Raw genomic sequence first — 23637 nt, 5'->3', positions numbered from 1 at the left:
ATAGAACTCCAGCTTCGTCAGCTTCCTCTTGAACACTACAACACGCTTTGGCTTCCTCGGCGGAGGTGGGCAAGTTGAGGGAACTGAGTTCAGCCTGCTCTCCGCAGTTGTTGGAGTACTGAATAAGTCTTCCTCTTCCTTCTTTGATTTGTTGGAGAGAGGAGTCGCAGGGCAGCTTGAAATGTTTTCATCTGCAAGATGAAGTGCCGCAGCTTGCGGCAGCATCTGTTAGATCTGAGTATGAGGCGATAATGAAAATTTTGATTTCTTCTGTGGCTATTGATTTACGGGGCATAGCCGAAGAGAAATATATGGGAAGCAGACTTGTCGGAGAAGCTTGAGATGAAAGAAGGTTTGTTGGCTGTTATGGTATTATTTTATTCTTCTTTTCTGTAACTTTTTTTTTCTTTTATGTTTGAATGAAGATTTCATAGTAAGTCTATCTTTATGCTGGCCATAGGCCCTGGACATCTGCCAATTGAAAAATTACGAAGGGCTTAAAAGCAATTAAGTAGCCAACTAATAAAGCATATGTTATTGCAGAATAGAATATAAGTGCTGATGGGGTTAGAATTTTTCTACTCAATGTTATATAGATATCAAGCACACAAATAAGGAATTCAAAAAAATATAAAGTTCTACGTCCAGTTAAAATAATTCTACTATAATTTGAATATATTATAAATAAATAATTAGTACTTCGAATTGGGGAAGATCAGATTACAACAGTCAACAATTGGATTGAAATCTAGTGATGAGCGGAGATCGGGCGGAAATCCGATAACGTTCGGTAGTCGGGCGGAAATCCGGCGTCAGCTGGTAGTTGAGCAGAAATTCGGCGTCAATTAGCTGCCGGGCAGAAGTCCAACGACGATCGGTGGCCCAATGGTGGTCGAGCGGGAGTTTGTTGGCAAAATAACTCTAGTTTCTCTCTCTTTCTTACTTAGGTCCTTTTTCATGAAGAATGAGGAGTCTATTTATAGTTTTTTTTAATGGCATGACCATCAAATAGAAGGGAGATTAAGGGTATGTATAAACTATAATAAAAGGCATAAATTTAAAACAAAGAAATTTATTTTTTTAATAATAATAATAATTTTCAAGATTTTTATTTGTTTCATCTAACAACTATATTTTTTAACTATCATTTTTTTTTCATCAAAAATTTTATTGATTATAAATAGGCATAAATATTATAATTTTATGAAATATTCACAATAAGGCAAACTGCCAATAAACATATTTATGTCATGTTACATGTGGTGCGATTATATTTAACTTTTAGATCTAGCTTTCTCCTTAGAATTATAGAATAAATCATTTACACTGAAACTTATGATCAATTTAATAGTTTGACACTGCTCACCTTGGCCTGTTGTTGAGAGCTTAAGCTTCCAACTAAGAAGTCTTATATTCGAGTCTTTGTGTGTACGTTGTGTGTGTAAATTTGCCTTAATTAAATAGGCTAAATGTCCAAAAAAACAAAAAAAAAACCTAATGATTCTAAACTTGAATAGTCACATCATGTTGAAATGGTTAGTCTAATGAATCGATAGGTGGTTTTTAAACTATTGTATAGGTTGATTGTTTCCGAAATGGATAGTATTCTTGAGGAGGGTGGTCCATATAAGGAAATTAATAAAAAATTACGAAGGTTTAACAATGCAGATACAATGATATGATTTATAATGAGATTTTATCTATAGACTTTGTGAGGAAGTAGTTTAAATTATCTTGAAATAGATTGTTCCAAAGTTTATTTCCATGCAACAATTCAGATAATTGGATGTTTTAAATTTATGCTTCATGAAGAAATGTCAAATTGAGGAAATCAAACCATGTAAAAACTTGCCTAAGATGAATGTGTTAGTAAATTCTATTACAAACCCATATTTCAAATGATGGGGAGCTTTTTTTTCCATTGAAGAATAGAAGAGGTCGGGCTCTATTGAAAAATGTAAATTAAAATTAATGAATTTTAATTATCAATGATGAACATTAGTACTTTTAGATTCATATTTTCAAGGAGTTTTACGGCATGAATTTACAAAAATATATCTTGTTATTTTGCATGTATTAGATGAGGGAAATTAATAATAAGGCACCTAGGTAAAAAGGTTTCTTGAATCATTTTTTGTAAGAATATTTAAATTTCATTAAATTTTTTTTTTTCAAATTTGTTTTTCTATGATCTTGAGAATAATTTATTTCTTCTCACATAATTAAATATTATGGGTCTAGGTCCAAGTTCCTCCTAAAACTTAGATGAAAATATTAAGGCCATGATATCATGCATGTTAGGATCAGAGGTTGGATGATACTATTTTATATTATAACTGTGATAAGGTGATAAAAGTTTTACGTAAGAGGCATTTTGAATAGGAGGAGTCATCAAAACAAAAGAATCATGTTATAGTTATGGTTGATGCCCATATAAAAAATTAGAAGATATTCATTACTATATTAGTGTCATTTCACTAGAAGTGTATATATGACCTTAGTGATTCATGAATAATGGGGGAAAAAATTAAGATAGCTTTACAAAGTTTTCATATTGATCAATACACTCTTTTTTTAAGTTTATTAGACTTGTCACAAATATAGCAGTTGTCAATCATGACTGCTAAAAGAAAGAATATGGATGATCAATAAAAATGAAAACATATAGTATATGCAGTGAAAGGAGGAATCACAAGAGGAAGGAGAAGACTTGATTATATTAGTGCATACATAATTTGCATGATTTGTTTAGTCTATCTATTACTAGGTTACTTTAAATATTTTGATAAGATGTGTAGATTTGTCTCAATATTTATGTCAATATAATATAATTTAATGAACTAATTGTTTCTCTTTCCTTGGAACTCTTCGTAAAAAATCTATAATATTTCCCATGCTACTTATTTTAGGGGAGCTATGACAAGTAATATTGTCACATTCTAAAGGTAGAGAGTATATATAATAAATTAATCATCATATCGAATTTCATACTCACATTCATTCTTAGATGTTTTGTTTGTACTAATTTCAATTGATATTATATTTATGCTTGATGTCTAATAGACATTTTATTTGATGTTATATTCACTTCTTCTTTAACATTTTAAAGTTTCTTCTTAGTCACAGAATACCTAGGATAATTTTTCATTATTATAGAACATTTTCAAAAACATATGAAGCAAGTGATGCCAAAAAAAAAACTTAAATATCATTAAAAATTTCTTATATGATTCCATATATTAGATGTTATGATTTCAAATTAACTCTTAACATTCCTTTCTATGTTAGGCTAATCCACCTTAGCTTTCATTGGCTATAATTAACAATCATGCTCAAAATTTTATACTTGTGTGGAGGAACAACAATTAAAAAAAAATCTTAATCCCTCAGTTGGTTATCTTCATCAGCAGCTTTAGTATAACCAGTCAAGATTACTTGGTTATACGCAAACATTTTGTTGGTTTGGTAAGTAAGTAAGCACATAACCGTTTCAAATGTAACTAAGTTGTTATTTTAACTTGATAAATTTGTTGTACAAAGAAAATTTAAAATAAACTAAGTGTTTCATTACATTTGTGCTAATGCATCTAATTAATATTTTGCTTATTTTATTTTTTCTTGTAAGACATGCTATCCAATCCTCAAAATTTTGTCTCTATGCCAAAAGAGTTGTTAGATTTTGTGCTTTGGTGAGGCCTTTTAGTGGAATTCTTAAGGGGAAATTTTGTAGGTTAATATGGATTTAAATGAGAAATAAAACCACAAAAAATTTCTATGTATTTTAGACTATTCATATTTCTAAATATTACTTCTTTCTTATATCATTCAGTTTTAATTCATTCTTCATATTTTGGTTGAATAAATTTCTACACTAAAATTATTTAATTTTAATGATTTTTTAAATATTTAATTTGTCAATCCCTACACCCCATTGTTATAATCACAAGCTTATTGTTAACCATCGTCGTTGTATTTGTGAATGTGTGCAAATGTGAATGTGTGCAAATGTGAATGAAAATTGATAGCAATTTAGATCGATCGAGTTGTAATAGTTTTTGAAAAAAATCATTAAAAATGGAAAGAACACTAAGAAAAGTAAAACATATGCCCCAAAAATAAAATAGAAATAGTTCAAATTATTGACTAGGAAAGAAAAAGAAAATTGAAATATTCGATAAAATAGCTGAAAAAAATATAAGCCAATATTAATAATCCAGCTATAAAGATTAGCAACAATTTTAAGTTTTACTATATACAAAGAATTAGAGATGATTAGTGGTTGTTAAGTTATGGTACAAGATAAGGGGTTTAGAGTAATTCAAGTAAATTTTTTTTTAAAAAAAAGTTATGTACAAGATCTCTTAAAATTATTATAAAATTATATACATAAAACTAAATATTTGAAATAACATTTTTCTATTCAAATAAGAATGATTAAAACTTCGATAAAAGTTTCACCATAAATGATGACTTCAAGGTAGCAATCGTATGAGAAATTTTTTAATGATTTTTACTTTAATTAATATATGAACAATTAAAGTTTAAATAAATGTGTTTATTATATTTTATGATTTTTATCATTGAATTTAAATGAATATAGTTGAATATTGATAGAAAATTTGTACAACCCAAATAAGTTTAAAATCTCTCTAATTAGATGATTTTATTTCACTTCCAAAATAAGTTAAAATAAAATTATTACTTTTTAAAGAATATGTTTACCTACTAACTTTACTTGTAATGGATCTGGGCCTATCAAGCCCAATTATGACAACTTTTTGGTTGGGCCCATTATCTGAAAAATCGACGCCCATCTTTCCTTTTATTTTTTTGTTCCTTCCGCCGTTACTTTGCCACGATATGGGCTGACGGCAGCGTGAAGTGATGTGGATGGTGAAGGAAAGGAACAATTATTAGGTCAGGTGATCTGACGTAGCACTACGTTCGGACGTCAATAACATGTGGTCACGTGCTATTACTTTTTACCGCGCGGCCCGACAACTTGACCCGGGTTTACTATGTTCACGTATTGCTCGGTATTGCTAGGTATACTTGGCAATAATGAAAACTATCGCTTTGTGAAGACCAATACCGAGCAATACCGAGTAATACCGAACAATACCGAGATTTTTCTCGGTATTGGTCTTCACATAATGGTATTTTTCGTTATTGCCGAGCAAAATCGACCAATACCGAGCAATACGCGAACATAGCAATCTCGGCTCCGTTCCGGGTCGGGGTTGTCGGGCCGCACGGTAAATAGTGAGAACACGTGGCACTATTTTACTGGCATCCGAACGTAGAGCTATGTCAAGTGACCGGATCAAATAAAAGTTCGAAGAAAAGTGGGCAGGTAAACAATAGAAGTCTAGAATAGTATTTTAATTACCCCTAATATTAATTTAAAAGGATAAAAATTACCACTCAAATGCAATTACCTCAGCATATTCAAATATAATAAAAAAAATTATATCAAATGCAAACTATATGAGGATGAGCTTTAAAAATCATCCGATTTATATTAAAAATATAATAATATATATGATACCGAATTGCATTAATCTCAATACAAATAAGATAACTTTAAAGTTAATCAAAATGTGTTGTATTAAAAGATTCTAACATAATTTTTTTTTAGATATGAGGAAGAACTTTAATGTGATGGGAGCTACGATCATAGCTAAAATGCTAGCATTAAGTGATCAATTTGTTATAAATAAAATTTCATTTTAAGTATTTTCTAATTAAATGTTTTTATCCTGAGGAATTTTCAAGTTATTGGACTTATTTTATGGTGAATACAATATAAAATTTGATTTATGTTTGTTATTTTACACATGCAAGAAAAGCGAGGGAGGCAAAGAGACTGTTTAATTTGAAGTAAAAGAAGTGTAAAATGCAAGGATTTTGAGAATGCTAGTGTTTGGTTTGAAGTAAATTACATACATTTTATTTGACAATTGCCCAAATTGGAGGAATTCTGAATACATTGGATTAAGCTAGAGGGTGAATTACTTTTAAGTCAAAATTTTACTGAACATTGATTTTATTTTAAACCAAACACCAATATTTTTTAAACATATCCATTTGAAATACTTTACTCTTCTTTTACAACAAACAAAATAACCCTTAGTGTATTTGAAATTCCTATCATTTGGGTGATTTCCTAATTTCCTAATACAATGAAACTTTATTGACTATTGCTCGAAACTGCCACCGCTACCAGCCATAGCCACAGTCGTCCGCCGCTACCACCTCCAGCCACCTCCGTTGACCGCCCCCACTGTCAGCCGCTGCCATCACTACCATCCACCACCCGATGCTAGGGCCAACCACCACTAAAGCCACTATCGCCGGCCGCTGCTGCAAGCCTCCATCCGTCATCATTCACTACTAACCTCCAACACCACAGTCAAAGGCCACCGCCACCGCTAGCTGCCACCATCACCACAACCACCTCTGCATGCCATAACCGGTTGTTGCCATCGCCAGTGTTGACAGCTAACACAACCACCACCCATCTTTGGACTTTACACCGCATTCCGTTTACTTCACGACAAACAAGAAAAGGTAATTACTCTCATTTATTTTACATTCATCCAAATAACTTTAAAGTATTTCAAATATAATGTATTACTTTTACAGCTAACCAAACATCCTCTAAGATGGATACAAAGACACTAATAAAGAGTTATGAGAGAGGAATCGAAAGAGGATAGAGGAGCATAGCCCAACAATGACTTAAAAACTAATTAAAATACAATGATTGAGAACTAAATAGATCTAATTAGAACATACAATATTACATTACTACTAATAATTGTCCTCTCCTCCTCGAATATACATCATAATATACCTCCATTTTGTTCTAAATTTATTTTTAATTGACTCAAAGATTACAAACTATCTAAACTCACTTGCCATAAATCTCAATATTGAACTATTTAAGGATCATTTCTTAATTTTTCCTAAAATAAATATTGAACTATTTAAGGATCATTCCCTATAATGAAATAAACTATAGTGTCATTTATCTCCCCCCAATAATTGACAGCTATTTATGTAGGCATATCTTGTAGCTTAATCATCTCTCCAACAATCGGTCGGTTTGTACGTTAAACTTCTTATATTCAAACTAGCTTGAGATGTTCATAGCTTAAATATATTTATAATATTCTCATTCAAAATAGTATTATTACTAATCACAAGTACTAACAACTGTATTAAACAACTAATCTTAAGCAAAATAATTCAATGTATCTGTCGGTATTCAAATTCATTACATTATGGTCTTAGGATCACACAAAGCTTCCTTCCTTGTAGAGAGTGATGAATGACTGGTAATAAACTAAGCTTACAAGTCACACAAGTCAATGCACAAAAATAAATAAATAAATCTATATTTTATTCTCTTTGTATTATTATAGGTAGCCTATCATCCACAAGCTCTGAAAAGACTTAGACAAACGCCCAAGTAGTCAAAAATTCAAAGCCAATCCTTTTGGGGATCTCATGGATATAAAGCTTGGATTTTAGCTTATCTAATATGATCTATTAAGGCTTTGGGATAACTTTTTTATTATATTACTTTTCAGACATTATATATAATTTTTATTTGGTCATTATTTCAAAGTTGCTTTCCACAATTACTTGAAAAAAAAAATTTCTACAGAAGCTTTATAAAATAATAAAAAAATTGTCTTAAATGAAATCTTATACTTTGTTTGGGATGACTTTTTTATTGCTTTTTAAAACATCTTTTAATATAAAAATTTCTTGAAATATAAATTTTTGTACTAAAAACTATTTTATAAAACAATTAAAAAAACTATCCTGAATGAATTATAATTCTTTCTGACTGTTTTCTTATCGATTTTTAAAGCAACTTTTTAGTACAAAAATTAAATAAATTGTATTAAAAAGCTGCTTCAAGTTCTAATAGGAGCCTATGGCTTTCTTATTGCTTCTTGAATCAGCTTTTAAGGCAAAAGATCTTAATATTTGTAATAGAAAGCTGCTTCAAGAAGCAATAAGAAAACATTTCCAAACTAATTCAGTTTCTTTTAACAATTATAATTCCTGTAGAAAACATATGTTAGATGATTTTAACAGTTTCAATCAAAATTTGATAGTTCAACGAAATTTAACTAAAACTTTTGAATGTATGCCAAGATTTTATTACAATTTTATCGCAAACAATTTATTAAAAACTTTTATGTTTCATTTGAACCCAATTAGATAATTTTTTTTAAATACCATAAATAAAATTTGATCATTAGAAGATGCAATGCTATCATCTGTTACGGATAATCAAAAGAATTAATTCAGATAAGGACTGTCATAGCCCTCTACAAATCTACGATATATATATTTTGTATAAAAAATAATTATTTATCTTATAGAAGCAGCTTCTAAGGGGGTCTTTTAGAAGGAAAGAAACCAACAAGGGAAAACTGAAAAGGGGCAGCGAGCTCTTTGATTTCTTGGTCGGAAACCCATAAAGACGGTATTCCACGAAAGGTAGAAGCACACAAATCCGGAAAGGGAGGTTTAGAACCAGCAAGAGCTTCAATAAAAGAAGGCGAATGGGAAATCCCACCAAAAAAACCGTGGTCTCGAAGCTTCACCGCCGCCATGCCGGCGCAGCTGGCCAAAAAATCGAAAAAACCAGAAAGAAAAAATAGCCACGCTTAAAGAAAGAGGCAGAGAAAGAGAGATTTCTCTGGAAAAAGAAGGCCACCGGAGAGAAAGCTCCCGCCGAACGGGCGAAGACGCCCAGAGTCACGAACCCTAGCAGAGCGGCTAGGGCGAAAAAAAGGTTGGCGTTTTTAAGCAATTGTTAATATTCTTGTTAAAAAGTTGCCTTAAATGAAACATTAGACTTTGTTTTCTTTGTTTGAGATGACTTTTTTATTGCTTTTTAAAACAACTTTTAATATAATTTTTTTTTGAAATAGAAATTTTTGTACTAAAAACTATTTTATAAAGTAATAAAAAATCTATCCTAAATGAATTATAATTCTTTAAGACTGTTTTCTTACCGCTTTTTAAAGAAATTTTTAGTACAAAAATTAAAAAAAAAATTGTATTAAAAAGCTTCTTCAAGTTCCAATTGGAGCCTATGGCTTTCTTATTGTTTCTTGAATCAGCTTTTTAGTACAAATTTTTTTAATTTTTTTTAATTAAAAGCTGTTTCAAGAAGCAGATTCAAAGTTTCTTTTAACAATTATAATTTCTGTAGAAAATATATGTTAGATGATTTTGAGAGTTTCAATCAAAATTTGATAGTTCAACGAATTTTTAACTAAAGCTTTTGAATGTATGCCAATATTTTATTACAATTTTATCGCAAACAATTTATTAAAAAAAATTTTAAAAAAATTTAAGTTTAATTTGAACCCAATTAGATAACTTTTTTTTTAATTCCATAAATAAAATTAAATTGGTCCAAATAAAATTTGATCATTAGAAGATGCAATCCTATCATCTGTTACGGATAATTAAAAGAATTAATTCAGATAATGCTGTCATAGCCCTCTATAAATCTACGATATATATATATTGTATAAAAAATAATTATTTATCTTATAGAAGCAGCTTCTAACCAAAATTTTTGAAAAATAATTTATAACATTTTTAAAAATTAAAAGCTAATATTCACTAAAATAAAAATATGCTATTATTTTCAACATATTATATCATATTAAATTAATTGTTTTATTTTACTTATGACTTCAAAGTGAAGCACAATTCAGAGAGTAGCATGGAGAAAGAGAGGCACAGCTGGAACGAAGATTCTTCAGTTTCTTTAGTTCAATTATTGCCAATCTATTCTAACCTCGATCTAATCTTCGTAAAAAATGGATAAAAATTTGAAATATTTTAAAGTTCATTTTTAGTTAGTTTTTATATCATCAATGATTTTGTAATCATTTAAATTTAGAAAAATATACACATAAATAAGTGAATCATAAATCCCAAATTATTAAATCATAATTTAGGCTTAATTTGGGGCAACTTTTTTATTACTTGTTAAAATAAATTTTTAGTACAAAAATTTCTATTTCAAAAATTTTTTAACTAAAAATTTGATTTAAAAAACAATAAAAAAGATGCCCTAAATAAAACCCTAATTTGGATCAAGTAAGACAAATCTAGGCTTCAACAGGCTGAATTGAACTCGACGTAGTCACAAGCTACAGGCCGATTTGGTTTGAGTATAATTGTTGGTATGATTAGTTGGGAAGCTCGTACATGAAAAAAAAATAATGTTTAAAGTTACTATAAGTATAATAACTTGATAGTAGTAGCGGTTTCAAAATCGTTGCTATTAAGTGCTGTGGAAATTTCATATTTTTATATTGTCTATTAGTTGTATGTATATTTTAAAAAAAGAAAAGAATCTAATTAATAATAAATTTATTTCATTAAATAAAATTACTTGGGCAAAATAAATTTAGGTGAGTAATTTTTTATGTATCATGTATTCATGTGACAAAAAATCATTACTTCAGAGAGAAACAGGTGAACTATTGTATGGTGTGTCCAAAACCTCAACAGAAAAAAAATTCTCTCAGATTAAATTATATTAAATTTTTTAAAATAAATATTACATAATAAATTTTATATTACCCTAAATTTAGTTTAATATAATTTATATTAGAATATTACGTTATGTTCTGGGCATGTCACGATCGCATAAAAATAGAAGGCTACTATACAGTGCATGTGGGGTCTTTAAATTATTTTGGTCGTCATACTCCACTTTGTAATACAGAATTTGAATGCTTCGGGGATGGTACTATATTCTACTTGGAGTAATGGCGCCTATCTTCTTTGACTATTAGATGGGATGTACTCATTCTCCAAAGAATTTTTTTGGTAGATAACAAGATAAATTCACTTAGGAGCTTTTTTTTTTTTTTTGATGAAAAAGAAATTTTATTTCCAACACTAAAGGATGATACAATCAAGTTTAATAAAAGATCAAGTCAAAAACACATAACAACAAACAACAAAGAAGAAATAGCGAAAGAGGAGAGGGCAAAAGCTAGCCGAGCTCAATCATTGACAAGAAGCTATTTGCAATCACCCATAAGCTAGGCAATGGCCATCTAGAGGAGGAAAGAAGTAACAGCTCACATCATGCCAAAAAGCCAATAAAAAACTCACAATCCATAAAAAGGCCACCAATCAGAAAAAGATGAAGCACCACTAGTGGTTGCCAACAAGTCATAGCCATCCAGGTGGGAACAAAAAATTACCACATCATTGTTTGTACCACAAAACACAAATCAAAGACAGAAGTCATCCCCAACGAAGTAAACCCCAAAAGAAGACCAAATCCAAGGATTAAATCATTTATTTTTTGATTTACGACGTCTATATTTGCAACGCGAATTAGAAAATTCATCATTAGCAATTTGAAGGATATATTTAAATCAAAATCATCCCTAGAATCCATTTCTATCCCATTGATTTCTTCCCCACCATCATAAGAAATACCATCATCTAACTAGTCACCATACATCACCTCATAATCCCTTGATTTACAAGCTACATGAACTAATAAAGCATCGATAGTCATAACAGAAATAGGAACTTCAATAATTGACACATCAACCATATTAGCCATAGGATCCAATCCATTAGTAAAATAATCACAAAGACTAGAGGGAATAGTCAAATCAATACAAATCTCATCCCTAACAATAGGCACCAGCTCACCCAAAGGTGGAACAACCTCTCGGTCAGCATGCCCCATAGGAGCATGAATAGCCACAACAACACCACAGTCCCCAGACACTTCTCGGTCATCAAAAATTGCAACTCCATGCATGATCAGCAGAAATAGTAGGACTTGCTACCACATCAATGCCCGAAGAGTTAATGAGGCTAGGTAAAGTGTTCACCAAATAAGTAGTGGCCAACTCACGCACCCCTAAACTAGCAGGAACCAAATCCATAACAGTACCACCCTCCCCTGTCAAATCAGAAAGTAAATCGACCTCCCCATGAATAAAAAATTCACTAGCAATAGGAGCATAAATTAAACATTCACCCTTAGTAAAATCAGCATCAACATCAATAGAAGCAGGAGGAGGGGAAGCAGGTAATGCATCCACACCACCCATATGGATGCAACAATTATTAACAAGAGGCAAAGCATCAACTAACAGACTAGGCAAATCAGAACTGGGGTAAATTAAGATAGGAACAATTACATCCACAGTCGGAACAACCTTACTACTCAAATGAAGGGCATTCTCCTCATTAACCTCCAAAGCATTAATAGGAGAAAGAATCTGATTTGAAGGAGCAACATTGGCCGAGACAGTGACATTAGCATGTGAAGGAAGATAAGCATCATTCGAGTGTCCTAAGCGTTTACGTTTATCACATAAAGGAGGGAAATCCTCTATCACAACTTATTGAATATAGCCTAATTTATCAGGACCGATCCAAACGTTATCCGTGTATTTTTTAGAAATATCGATCTCCACCAAAACAATAGCATTATCCATATTCAATGGTCTACCAAACAAGACCCCAAGCTATGAAGGATACGAGGGAAGAAGAAGTGAGGGCGTGAGTTGGAAAAAGATATCCAAATGAAAATAATGGGAGATTTGACACCAATATCATCTAAGGGAGACCATTTGGTCAGTTCCAGGAAGCAATTATAAACCAAATATGATATATGGCGAAAAATTTTAATATAATCAAGATTATTTTCCAACTTGATAAGAACATGAGATTGATCCAACAAAGTAACTGAGAATTCATCATTCAACTTAAGGTTGAAAAAAAAAACTCCTAATCAAGGGGAGGCTAGGATGGCGAGATGGGAAAAAACCAACTAGAGCAAACTTAAAGGTTAGGCTATGGAAAAAATTCCTCATCCGTCATCCGAAACCCACAAAACTAGGTATATAAACCACGAAAAATTATATGCTTAAGGTCTGGATAACAACCAGAGGAAGAACACCTAGATAACACATCAAGGAACGAACGAGATTTATTAAATCCTGCCCAAAAAACAGGATTGACGGGCTGGTTCATCGCCATTCCAGTGAAGGAAGAAATGACTATGAAAACGAAGAAATAAAAAGAAGAACAAGGGAAGAGAACTCCCCTCGGCGTGAACAAACGACAATGGGAGATGGCTCTAGGTGCGAGAACGACGGAAAAAGAAGTGACTAGGGCGAAAACCTAGTAGACCCCATAAACATGGCGAACTCGATCAAATTTGCTTTTAAGCGTAATTTGTTCAACTGAAAAAAAAGTAGTGTATTAAAAATGTAATAAAATTATTTGATTGAATTCATTATAAATGCATGAGTTTAATTTTTATTTAATTTGATATCATAAAATGTAGAATAAATTATTAGCTTTAATTAAAAAATAATTGATTAGAGATGACTGATGATAATAATAATGGCAAGTGGTAGAAAGTGGCACCAGGTGAGAGCTGATGGTTGGTGGTGGCAGGTGCAACAATTGGCCACATAACTTAACGATGGAGAACGGTGGCCAATGATGGGTGAAAACATTTGACGGTGAAGGCACTAGCGGGCAGTAGCCAATAATAGTGGCAGGTGATGGTGATAGTTGGTATCACTTTTACACAAACTATGTATTTTAAATTGATTTAAATCAAATGAACTTCAAATACATTAAAAATAAATTAGATTGTAAATTCTAAGTTGATGTTAAAAATAATTTGCATTCGAAATGCAACTGTCCAAACAACTAAATTATTATACACCAAAAAACTGCCAACTAAATATCATCTAAATGTCAAAAATCCATCAACCCTGAAAATTCCCCCCCCAAAAAAAAAATCCCTCGACCAATGTCACAATATGTTTGTCAACATACAACTCAATGTCTTCATTATTGTGTCACTCCTAACATCCACTAATATCCAATTCTAAACATCATTTTCTCCCTTCATAGATGTTTTCCGACCCCCAACACCAAATGTTAAGCGATCAATGTCTCACAATGCCCTCAATTGATTCACATCTTTTGACATCCAACTTCCTGCGTTTGTTGAAATATAAATCTTAATGCTTGTGACCCATTGACAAAGCTTGTTGGCCAACAATATTGGAGATCCTCCAAGCAACATCAGTCGATGTCCATTGTTGACTAACATCTTTTGATGTCTAACTCCCAACACTCATCGATGTTAAACTCCTAGCACCGGTGCTATCATTATTGTACCTATCTACTCATTTCTCCAAAGCATGTCCAACCACAAGATTAACATTCATCTATGGGCGAATCCAACTTCTTTTTTCAGGGTGAGCAAAATTTTAATTAATTAGACAACAATGATAATAATAACAAAAATAAAATAATAATAATAATAATAGAATAATAACGACGGTTCTGAAAATTGAGAAAGGCGGAATGTGCCTTACCTTGCGTACAGCAAATTCCTGAACAATCTCTTCGGACGAAAACGGCTCTGCGTCGCCCGAAAATCCACTTTTCCAAAAATGCCCTCGACTTTCTCTCTCCTCAAAATCAGATATTTTATTTTTTTTATTTTCTCTCTCTTCAAAACGACTGATTTCTGCTTTATAATACTCAGATCGGCCCGGCCGATTGCTAGATCGTCCCAGGACGATCAGACCAAATTTGATCGTCCTGGACGGTTCCCAGGACTATTTTCCGGCCGATATTTTCTACAGTGCCAATCGGCCTGGCCGAAGCCTAGATCGGCCTGGACGATGCATACAGAAAATCACCTGGAGCAAATCTGGGCAAATTCTGGAACAGATTCTCAACAGATCGTCCTGGACGATGCTGGAGCAGATTTTGATATTACACAGCTAGTGCGAAGACCTAGTACACACCAGAAACATCAAAAACTCGATCGAATTTACTTTTAGGGGTAATTTGTTCAACTGAAAAAAATACAGTGTATTGAAAATATAATAAAATCATTTGATTGAATTCATTATAAATGCATGAGATTAATTTTTATTTAATTTGATGTAAGAAAGTAAAGAATAAATTATGAGCTTTAATTAAAACAATAATAATCAGCGGTGACTGATGATAGCAATAATGGCAAGTGGCAGAAAGTGGCACTAGGTAAGAGCTAGCGGTTGGAGGTGGAAGGTGTAACAGTTGGCCATGGAACGTGACGATGGAGAGTGGTGGACAATGACAGGTGTGACAACATTCAACGGTGAAGGCACCAGCTGGCATACGCCAATTTCAGTGGTAAGTAATGGTGATAGTTGGTATCACTTTTACGCAAGCTGCGTATTTTGAATTTATTCAAGTTGGATCAATTTCAAATACATTAAAAATAAATTAGATAGCGAATTCTAAATTTATTTTAAAAATTTGCATTCGAAATGCAGTCATTCAAACAACTAAATTATTATACACCAAAAAATTGCCAAGTAAACATAATCTAAATGTCAAAAATCCATCCACCAATGTCACAATATGTCTGTCAACATACAACTCAATGTCTTCATTATTGTGTCACTCCTAACATCCACTAATATGCAATTCTAAACATCATTTTCTCCCTTCATAGATGTTTTTCGACCCCCAACACTAAATGTTGAGTGATCAATGTCTCACAATGCCCTCAATTGATTCACATCTTTTCACATCCAACTTCATGCGTTTGTTTAAATATATATAAATCTTAATGCCTGTGATCCATTGACAAAGCTTGTTGGCCAACAATATTGGAGATCCTCCAAGCAACATCTGTCGATGTCCATTATTGACTAACATCTTTTGATGTCTAACTCCCAACACTCATCGATGTGAAACTCCTAGCACCTATCAACTCCTTTCTCTAAACCATGTCCAACATAATGGTATAAAATAAAATAAAAATAAAATAATAACATCAAATAGTAATAATAATAAAATATTTTTTTAAAAATAATTTAACCAACAGAATGGTATCAAATTTATAAGAAAGAATTTTGTCATTTATCTTCCAATTTAATATTGATTTTAGTAATAATATAAGTTGAAGTATAATCATATACGTTATGTTGAAGTTAGACCTTAACTTGGAGAAAAAGAATAATAAATAAGCTTAATGTCATCTAACTTAAGAAAAAATGATAATTAAATCATAAAGTATGCATAATAATGGATTTAAAATTGCTCATGCACAAATCATAAATCAATAAAAAATAATTGGATTTCAATGCAATGTAATAAAAAATAATTAAAAAAGAATAGCCAACAAAAAAGAAGATTTATTTGTATACAAATTACATTTTTTTTTCTCTTATTTCTTAGATTTACTTTTAAACCAAACTTATAGATCATAAGACAAATCTTTTTCCATTGGATAAAGTTTCACTCATACAATTTATACAAACTAAAAAGTAAGTACATTACCTTTTTATAGGTTCTTTTTTTTTTCTGGTGACTGGGAAGCTACCACACCTTCGCCAAGCGCGCATGGCAGTCCATAAATCCCGACCTATCTACCGGACCACCCACGCCATTGTATCTGCAGCCAATCACTTTGGGGCCCCCAATGAAAAAGAGCTCGGGCTTGACTATTCTTTCACTCTTGAATAACATCGTTGACTGATATATATATCCATTATCCACTATCCCTTATCAACGCCAATAACTTTCAACACTGTTGACCAACTTCACACGAGATGATCTCAAACAAATTGAATTCCTACAGTAACGTGCCTTGGGCTTCTCCACTTTTGGGGTATGTTGAACTTGGCTTGTAATTTACAACTCAAATTAATGTGTGTGTTTCAATTCATAATTTTTTACTAATTGGATTGTTTACATTTAAAAAAAAAGGTGACCTTTGTCATGACAACTTAATCTCTCTCTATTTTTATCTCAAGTGCACATATAAGATCTTTGTGTATACTTATAAGAAGTGTCTTAAAAGGGGTGCAACGAGTCTAGTCGAGCTCAAATTACACCTAACTCGAGATTAACTAATGAGCCAAATCTTGAGCTCGAACTCGAGTTGAGCTCAAAAGACGTGCTCGAGTTTGACTCGTCCACTAAAAAGAGCTTATCGAACGGCAAGATTCCGCGATTCGAGCGCACAGATGCCTGTTCACCTTCTATGGTTCACACGCGCTTTGCGAGTTCGCCTTCCGCGGTTCGCACACACTTCATTAGCTTGCTTACCACGCTTTGCCAGTTTGCATGCGCAGACACGTTTCGCTTTTGTGCTTCGTCAGTTCTCCTTCCACCTTTCGAGCACTAGATGAGTGATCAAGCCGAGAATCATCTGGATCGAACTCGAGCTCAATATTCCAATAAGCTTGAAAATTCAGCTCGAGCTTGAAACTCAATAAGCTCAACTTGCAAACTTGTTAACTAGTCGAGCTCACGCCCAACTCACTAGTTAGCTTGACTCATTTACACTCCTAATCTCAATTAGTATAATATGAATTTTATATCACAAAATATTAAGATTAAAAAATATCAACAAATAATTGGAAGTGTAAAATAAGTCTACAATTATTTTTTGATAAATTTTCTCATTGATTTTTTATTTTTCTCAGGATATTCTATCCCAATCTTGATCAAAATGAGCTTTAAAGTCATTAAATTTATTTTTAGATATTTAGCGCATAAAAACTCATCAAAATTTTATTACATTTATCCAAAATTAAATCAAATAATTTTAAAATTAAATCTCATATTTTCACAGCCAAATAATTTATCAATCATACCCAGCCTGCGTGGGCCTGACCCAGCCGCGTTTAGTCAACGAGTTTACTTGCGATACCGCCAAAAACCGTCCACCGGATTCAAGAAAACTAAAGGCTATATATCTTTCAACCTCTGTATCTCTCTCTCCAAATCCCCAGCTACAAATACTAACCAGATGGCCAAATCCCATACTCCATCCTTATCCTCCTTCACCCTCCTCCACCTCTTCTTCACACAAATCATTTATTCCCTCACTACTTTATCCTTTTCTTTTTCTCTTTCTCACTCTTCCTCCATCCACAGTATAATTCTTCTCTTCAAACTAGCTATATATCTATCGATCCCTTACACTCCATATTCTTATTCTCTTCCTCTTTACTCCCTCTTCACGTTACCACAATAAGATATGGTAATGAAGAAGAGAGACGAAGAGGAAAGCATATACTTTAAAGGGGTGAAAACTCTCTGTGACAGCGGCATAAAAAAAGTACCCAGCAAGTACATCTTACCAGTCCCTGAACGCCCTCAGATCATCGTAAAAGTATCAAAGAAAACGAGCCCGAGGTTCAAATTGCCGACCATAGATCTTTCACTGCTACAGGATTGCAATGGTCGATCGAAGGTCCTCCATTCTCTTTCGAAGGCTTGCCATGAATATGGCTTCTTCCAGGTACACATGCATTTATATGTATGCTTAAGTTAATACACCTATGGCTTGATTAGTTCTACGACTAATTAGTGTTTAATTTGATTTGGAGAAGGTTGTGAACCACGGGATTCCTAATGAATCGCAAGCGAGGATAATTTCAACAGCGAAGAGATTCTTTGAATTGACATATGAGGAGAGAGCGAGGTACATGTCGAACAATATAAGGGCGCCTGTTAGATATGGAACCAGCTTTAATCAATTGCAGGATGGTGTCTTATATTGGAGGGATTTCTTGAAGCTCAACTGTTATCCTTTGCATAAAATTCTGCCGTTTTGGCCATCTTCTCCTCTGGAACTGAGGTAAATGTGTTTCTTTACAAGGAGTAATTATTGTTAATTAATGTCCCATTGTGCACAGTGCTACTTACTTTGATTCTTTCTTTAAAAATGGAAGCGATACTATTTGTAGCTCAGTACGTTCAATGCCTTTTCTTTTCTGTTTTTTTTTTTTTTTGGGACATTTTGGCCATTTAAGGCAAATTCACACACACAACAAAGACTCAAACCTTAGACCTCTTGATTGAAAGCTTAAGCTCTCAACTAACAGGTCAAGGTGAGCTGTGTCCTTCTCTTTTCTTTATACATATAAAACATATGTTAGTAATAGGGGTTTACTATTTTAGTTCAAGAAAAATTATTATGTGCGGACTCTGAGCATCATCCTCAGATCAATTAGAATGCGTTATGTCATTCTTTTGTTGTGTACAGCAGCTCGGTAATGCTCGATACCAATCGGTACTACTGACGTGGCTGCACGGAAGTAGAGCTGCATCTGACCTCCTCACAACCTCAAATGATGATTTTTAAACTTTTCAAAAAAAAAAATTTAGTAGCTTATATTCCAAAACATGGAGAACTTATTATGTGCGGAAGTTTCATTTAAATTTTGACATGTGGAGTGCATTTTGATTATATTTTTTTGTATGCTTACTTGCGCTTTATTTGTGTTTTAGTGATTTGATTTTTTTTGTGCTTTTTTAATGTTCTTTGACTATGTTTTACCTACCCTTTTAGACTTAAAATTAGGAGGACACATGATATAAAATAAAAAATAAATTCAATTAAATATTCAAGTGTTCAAATGATGGTATTCCTCGTTATTGTTTGGTATTGCTCGGTATTTGCTCGGTACAACTTGTTTTTTGACGGGATTTGACTTCCGACCGAACGTTCCTCTGCGTCCGGTCGGAGTACGTAATAATTGTTCATAAACATGAGAGTATAAACTGTGGTCCACAAAGTATCGTACGGCGAATTATAATTGAAAAAACAAGAGCATGAGTGGCCCAGAATGCCGATGCTGAATAGTAGCAGAAGAAATGGGGCCCGTGCGCCCAGGATGATACGAGAGCTGTGCGGAGAAAGAGAGAGAAAGCTGTATTTAGATTCTCAGTGCCTTGGAACTAATAGCTTAATAGGCCAATAGCTATCCGACCATACGTACAGCGCGTCGCAACAAATGCACATTCTACAAGAGAAGAATATCGCGTACTTTTATATTCGACCTGCTTGCTTCAATTTACACCTCAATTTTTTTTATGCTTTTATATATATTACAGATCGAATTAAAAAGCACAAATTTAATATAAAAAATAATTTCATAATCTTGATAACAATTTTAAATATTTTTATCAATGTAAACTGATAAACAATTATATCGTGCTGTATTATTTTTATTTGCTAAATATTTTATGAAATGGTTAAACTTATTTTATAAATATTTTTTATAGAGTTTTGTCTAATCTTTCATATATTTTAAGATTTAAAATTATTTATGTAATTAATGTATTTTTACTGTTTATGTATATTCATTTCAAAACAGTAATTCAACTATTTTGAAATCATTCTCTCTCTTGTATAAATAAATAAGCATGATTAGTATATATAAGTATATGATAGAATAAGGTTTTATTTGAGATGATTTTCTTTCTACATTTTAACGTCATTTTTTAGTAAAAAAATTTCTTGAAATAGTGAAAGAACAATAGTCAAAAGCCGCCTCAAAAGAAACTTAAAACTTCATTTGACACAGCTTTTTTACTATTTTCTAAAATTATTGTAGAGAAAATAATTTTTTTAAGCTATTGTAGAAAAGAACTTTTTAACTCTTTTTTTTTTTAAAGCAAACAGAAACAATAATCAAACAAAATATGTGATTGCGTTCTCAAAAGTAAAATAATAAGAAAGTTTTCTCAAATGAAACCTAAACTTACAGAGTAAAATCCGTAACCTAACAAATTTTGTGGAAATAAACTAAAAGGAACTACATATATATGTTCATTTATTTCCTTAGATATATAAATCATAAATTGGAATTTTATCTATGCCATGCTTTAAGCTAAATAGATTGGCGGATCAATAATTTATCTTAGGGTTTCTTAGTTACTTCTTAATATAAACTTTAATTAATGATAATATTTGTATTTTGTAGAATGGCTTGATGTAGAATAAACTATATTAGCCCTTGGGAGATTGCAATCACATTGACTTTTAGCTTGGATCAACTTTGAAACAGCTAAATCAACTCTGACTTGAATTAAGAATAGTTTGAAAATAACTACAATCTAATCCATCTTCATATGTCACCATGTAGAGAAGAGGCTATCTCTTACGCAAAAAAGAGCAAAGCACTATTCTTAGTACTTATGGAGGCCATTCTTGAAACCTTAGGGCTTGGCCTGTCAATGCTCAAAGAATTAGAGGAAGGGACTCATATGATGGTAATGAACTGCTTTCCTTCGTGCCCTGAGCCTGATCTTACACTCGGAATGCCACCACATTCCGACTTTGGTTTTTTGACAATACTGCTTCAAGATGAAATTAAGGGCCTTCAAGTCAAATATGGTGATGAGTGGATTACAGTCGATCCAATTCCTGGTTCTCTTTTTGTTAACATTGGCGATCACCTTGAGGTATGTACGTATATTTTGTAAAAAATTTACTTGTCTTTCTAAGTATTGTTTTGACCTTTATTTTTAATTCCATGCATTTTCCCTAGTTGATATTGATAAAGTTAGGAGCAAGCTTTGGTGTGGCAAAAAATGTTTAAGGGACATTTATGCTTTGTTTGGGATGACTTTTTTATTGCTTTTTTAAAAAGAATTTTAATACAAAAATTTTGCTGAGAAATGAATGTCGAAAAAAATAAATCTTTATTTTGTTATGTATGCTATGAATACATGAATTATTTTTTTGTATTTGCTTAGGAGTAAAACTAATTCAACATAAAATACGGCGGTTGCAATGATGGGCTGGACCAATGGTAACGCGTTGTGGTAGGTAGTGCTTCACATTTTAATTGAATATGAAATTAGGTCAAATCGTCCGAATTTCAAATACATTGATAATAAACACTTAAAAAATTCATTAGTTTTAAAAAATTACACACATTATTTACTTTACTTCCAATCAAACACTTGAAAATTCAAGTCCTTTGGATTTGGTTTACTTTTCATTTAACATACTTTAAAACAAATAGCTTCTTATTAAGATTCACTACAACTACAAACAATTGGTCCTTATTTAAAGGATTATAGTCTTACATCATTTAATAAGTAAGAATAACTATTTCTCACATGTCATGTGGTTGGAGTTCTTTAAAATCCTAATATTGCTACTGAATTTTGTTATGGTGAAGGTGTGATATGACAAATTTTAATAATTGTATAGAGTTTTATAACAACCTGTCCTACTAATGATAAGAAGGTTGCAACAAATTAGTTATGCATGTTTGAAATATATATTTAAGATTTCATTTGGAATAATTTTCTTATTGTTTTTTAAAATAGTTCTTTAGCGCACAGATTTCTTGAAAGCAATGAGAAAGCAGTGGCAAAAAACTGTCCCAAATGAAATCTAAATAGTGTGCTTCAAATTGCTTGTAAATTTGCTTCAATAAGATTAATGTTAATGGCACCTTATTAATTTCCTTTGATTTACTTACACTGATCAATGGTGTTTTGCTTCCATACACAGATATTCAGCAACGGGAGGTATAAGAGTGTGCTTCATCGAGTCCTCGTGAACTCTTCCAAGTCTCGCAACTCCATTGCCTCCATACACAGCCTTCCATTCGATAGCATTGTTCGTCCTTCGCCTGAACTCGTCAAAGAAGATCAGAGGCTTTACAAGGACACTGACTTCGCTTCCTTTTTGAATTATATGACCACTCATGAGGCTAAGCAAAAACAGTTTATTGAGTCAAGGAAACTGGCCAACATTATTAGCCCAAGCTTTCAATAGCTTTGAATTCGTCTTCTTTGGTTCATAATAACCACCAAAGGCCTTGATTCAGTGTCAGCCTTCTGTAGGCATATAAAATTTATACTTGATGGGCATCTCTCAAAGTCCATCTAGTCTGTTCTTCTTTATATGTTTAGAAGAATTTATCATGTACTGGCCGGGGCAGTTAAAACAAGTGTAAGTCTTTGGGCCCTCTGGTTCGTATGACATTTATGCTATTCGATAGAAAATGAGAGTAGCGCTATTTTTATAGTTTTTTTGAAAAATAATAATTTTTGTTTCAGTGTTCATGTTTTACAGTAACAAAATTGTCTTGTAGTTTTTATATAAATATCTCATAATTTTTGTGCAACATCTTGCTATTTAAATTAACTGTCCTTCACTCTTAAAACCATTTATATAAAGAGCTCCTACGATTTTTTTTTTTTGCAGAGATTGTGCTTCTTATTACAGTAGCAATTGTCTTCTAAATGCTTGATTTAATGATTTTTTTTTTGAACGAGTACTAATGATAATTAATTTAAGTTGTTTAAATTTATATAATTGTTAATTAAGGTTTTCCTGTGTGATTATGGCAAATCACTTCAAAGACTTCGGCCCATTGATTTCTCACATTATTTTGTGCTTAATATTAATCTCTAAACTTACCTATAAAGAGCTTCTAATAGCTAAATGCTCTGTTTGGGATAGTTTTTTCATTGCTTTTTGCAACAATTCTTTAGTACAAAAAATTCTAATTAAAAAAGAAATTATATTAAAAAACTACTTTAGAAAATAATAAAAAAATTATCTTAAATAAAACCTAAATTGACAACAAATACCTAATTAACAGCATAATTGTTAATGAAATATCCATCGATTTTTTTATCATAGCAAATTGCACATCAATCTATTGATACTTGTTGCAGGTAAAAATTCAGCAAGGATTAACTCGTAATATATTTGCTTTAGATCGATCAGTTAATATATAAGCTGGTCTAACCTGTCGC

General features: G+C 32.0%; 1 protein-coding gene across 1 annotated transcript; it reads left to right on the top strand.

Moving 5' to 3' along the window:
- Positions 1 to 17881: 17881 nt before the first annotated feature.
- LOC110099900 (protein DMR6-LIKE OXYGENASE 2) lies at positions 17882 to 22951 on the top strand. Its single transcript, XM_020827209.2, has 4 exons — positions 17882 to 18367; positions 18459 to 18706; positions 21000 to 21318; positions 22382 to 22951. The coding sequence occupies exons 1-4, from the start codon at positions 18104 to 18106 to the stop codon at positions 22646 to 22648; spliced, it is 1098 nt and encodes a 365-aa protein (XP_020682868.1). The 5' UTR covers positions 17882 to 18103; the 3' UTR covers positions 22649 to 22951.
- The last annotated feature ends 686 nt before the right edge of the window (positions 22952 to 23637 follow it).

The sequence above is a fragment of the Dendrobium catenatum genome, unplaced genomic scaffold (assembly GCF_001605985.2).
Source record: "Dendrobium catenatum unplaced genomic scaffold, ASM160598v2 fragScaff_scaffold_1088, whole genome shotgun sequence".
Classification (NCBI taxonomy): domain Eukaryota; kingdom Viridiplantae; phylum Streptophyta; class Magnoliopsida; order Asparagales; family Orchidaceae; genus Dendrobium; species Dendrobium catenatum.
This window is presented reverse-complemented; position numbering and strand designations above follow the sequence as displayed.

Excerpts from the sequence above, each read along its gene's own strand:
- LOC110099900 (XM_020827209.2), top strand. The coding sequence starts at position 18,104 with ATGGTAATGAAGAAGAGAGACGAAGAGGAAAGCATATACTTTAAAGGG. Across the intron at positions 18,368-18,458 it reads ATGAATATGGCTTCTTCCAG|GTTGTGAACCACGGGATTCC; the intron begins GTACACATGCAT and ends GATTTGGAGAAG. Across the intron at positions 18,707-20,999 it reads TCTTCTCCTCTGGAACTGAG|AGAAGAGGCTATCTCTTACG; the intron begins GTAAATGTGTTT and ends GTCACCATGTAG.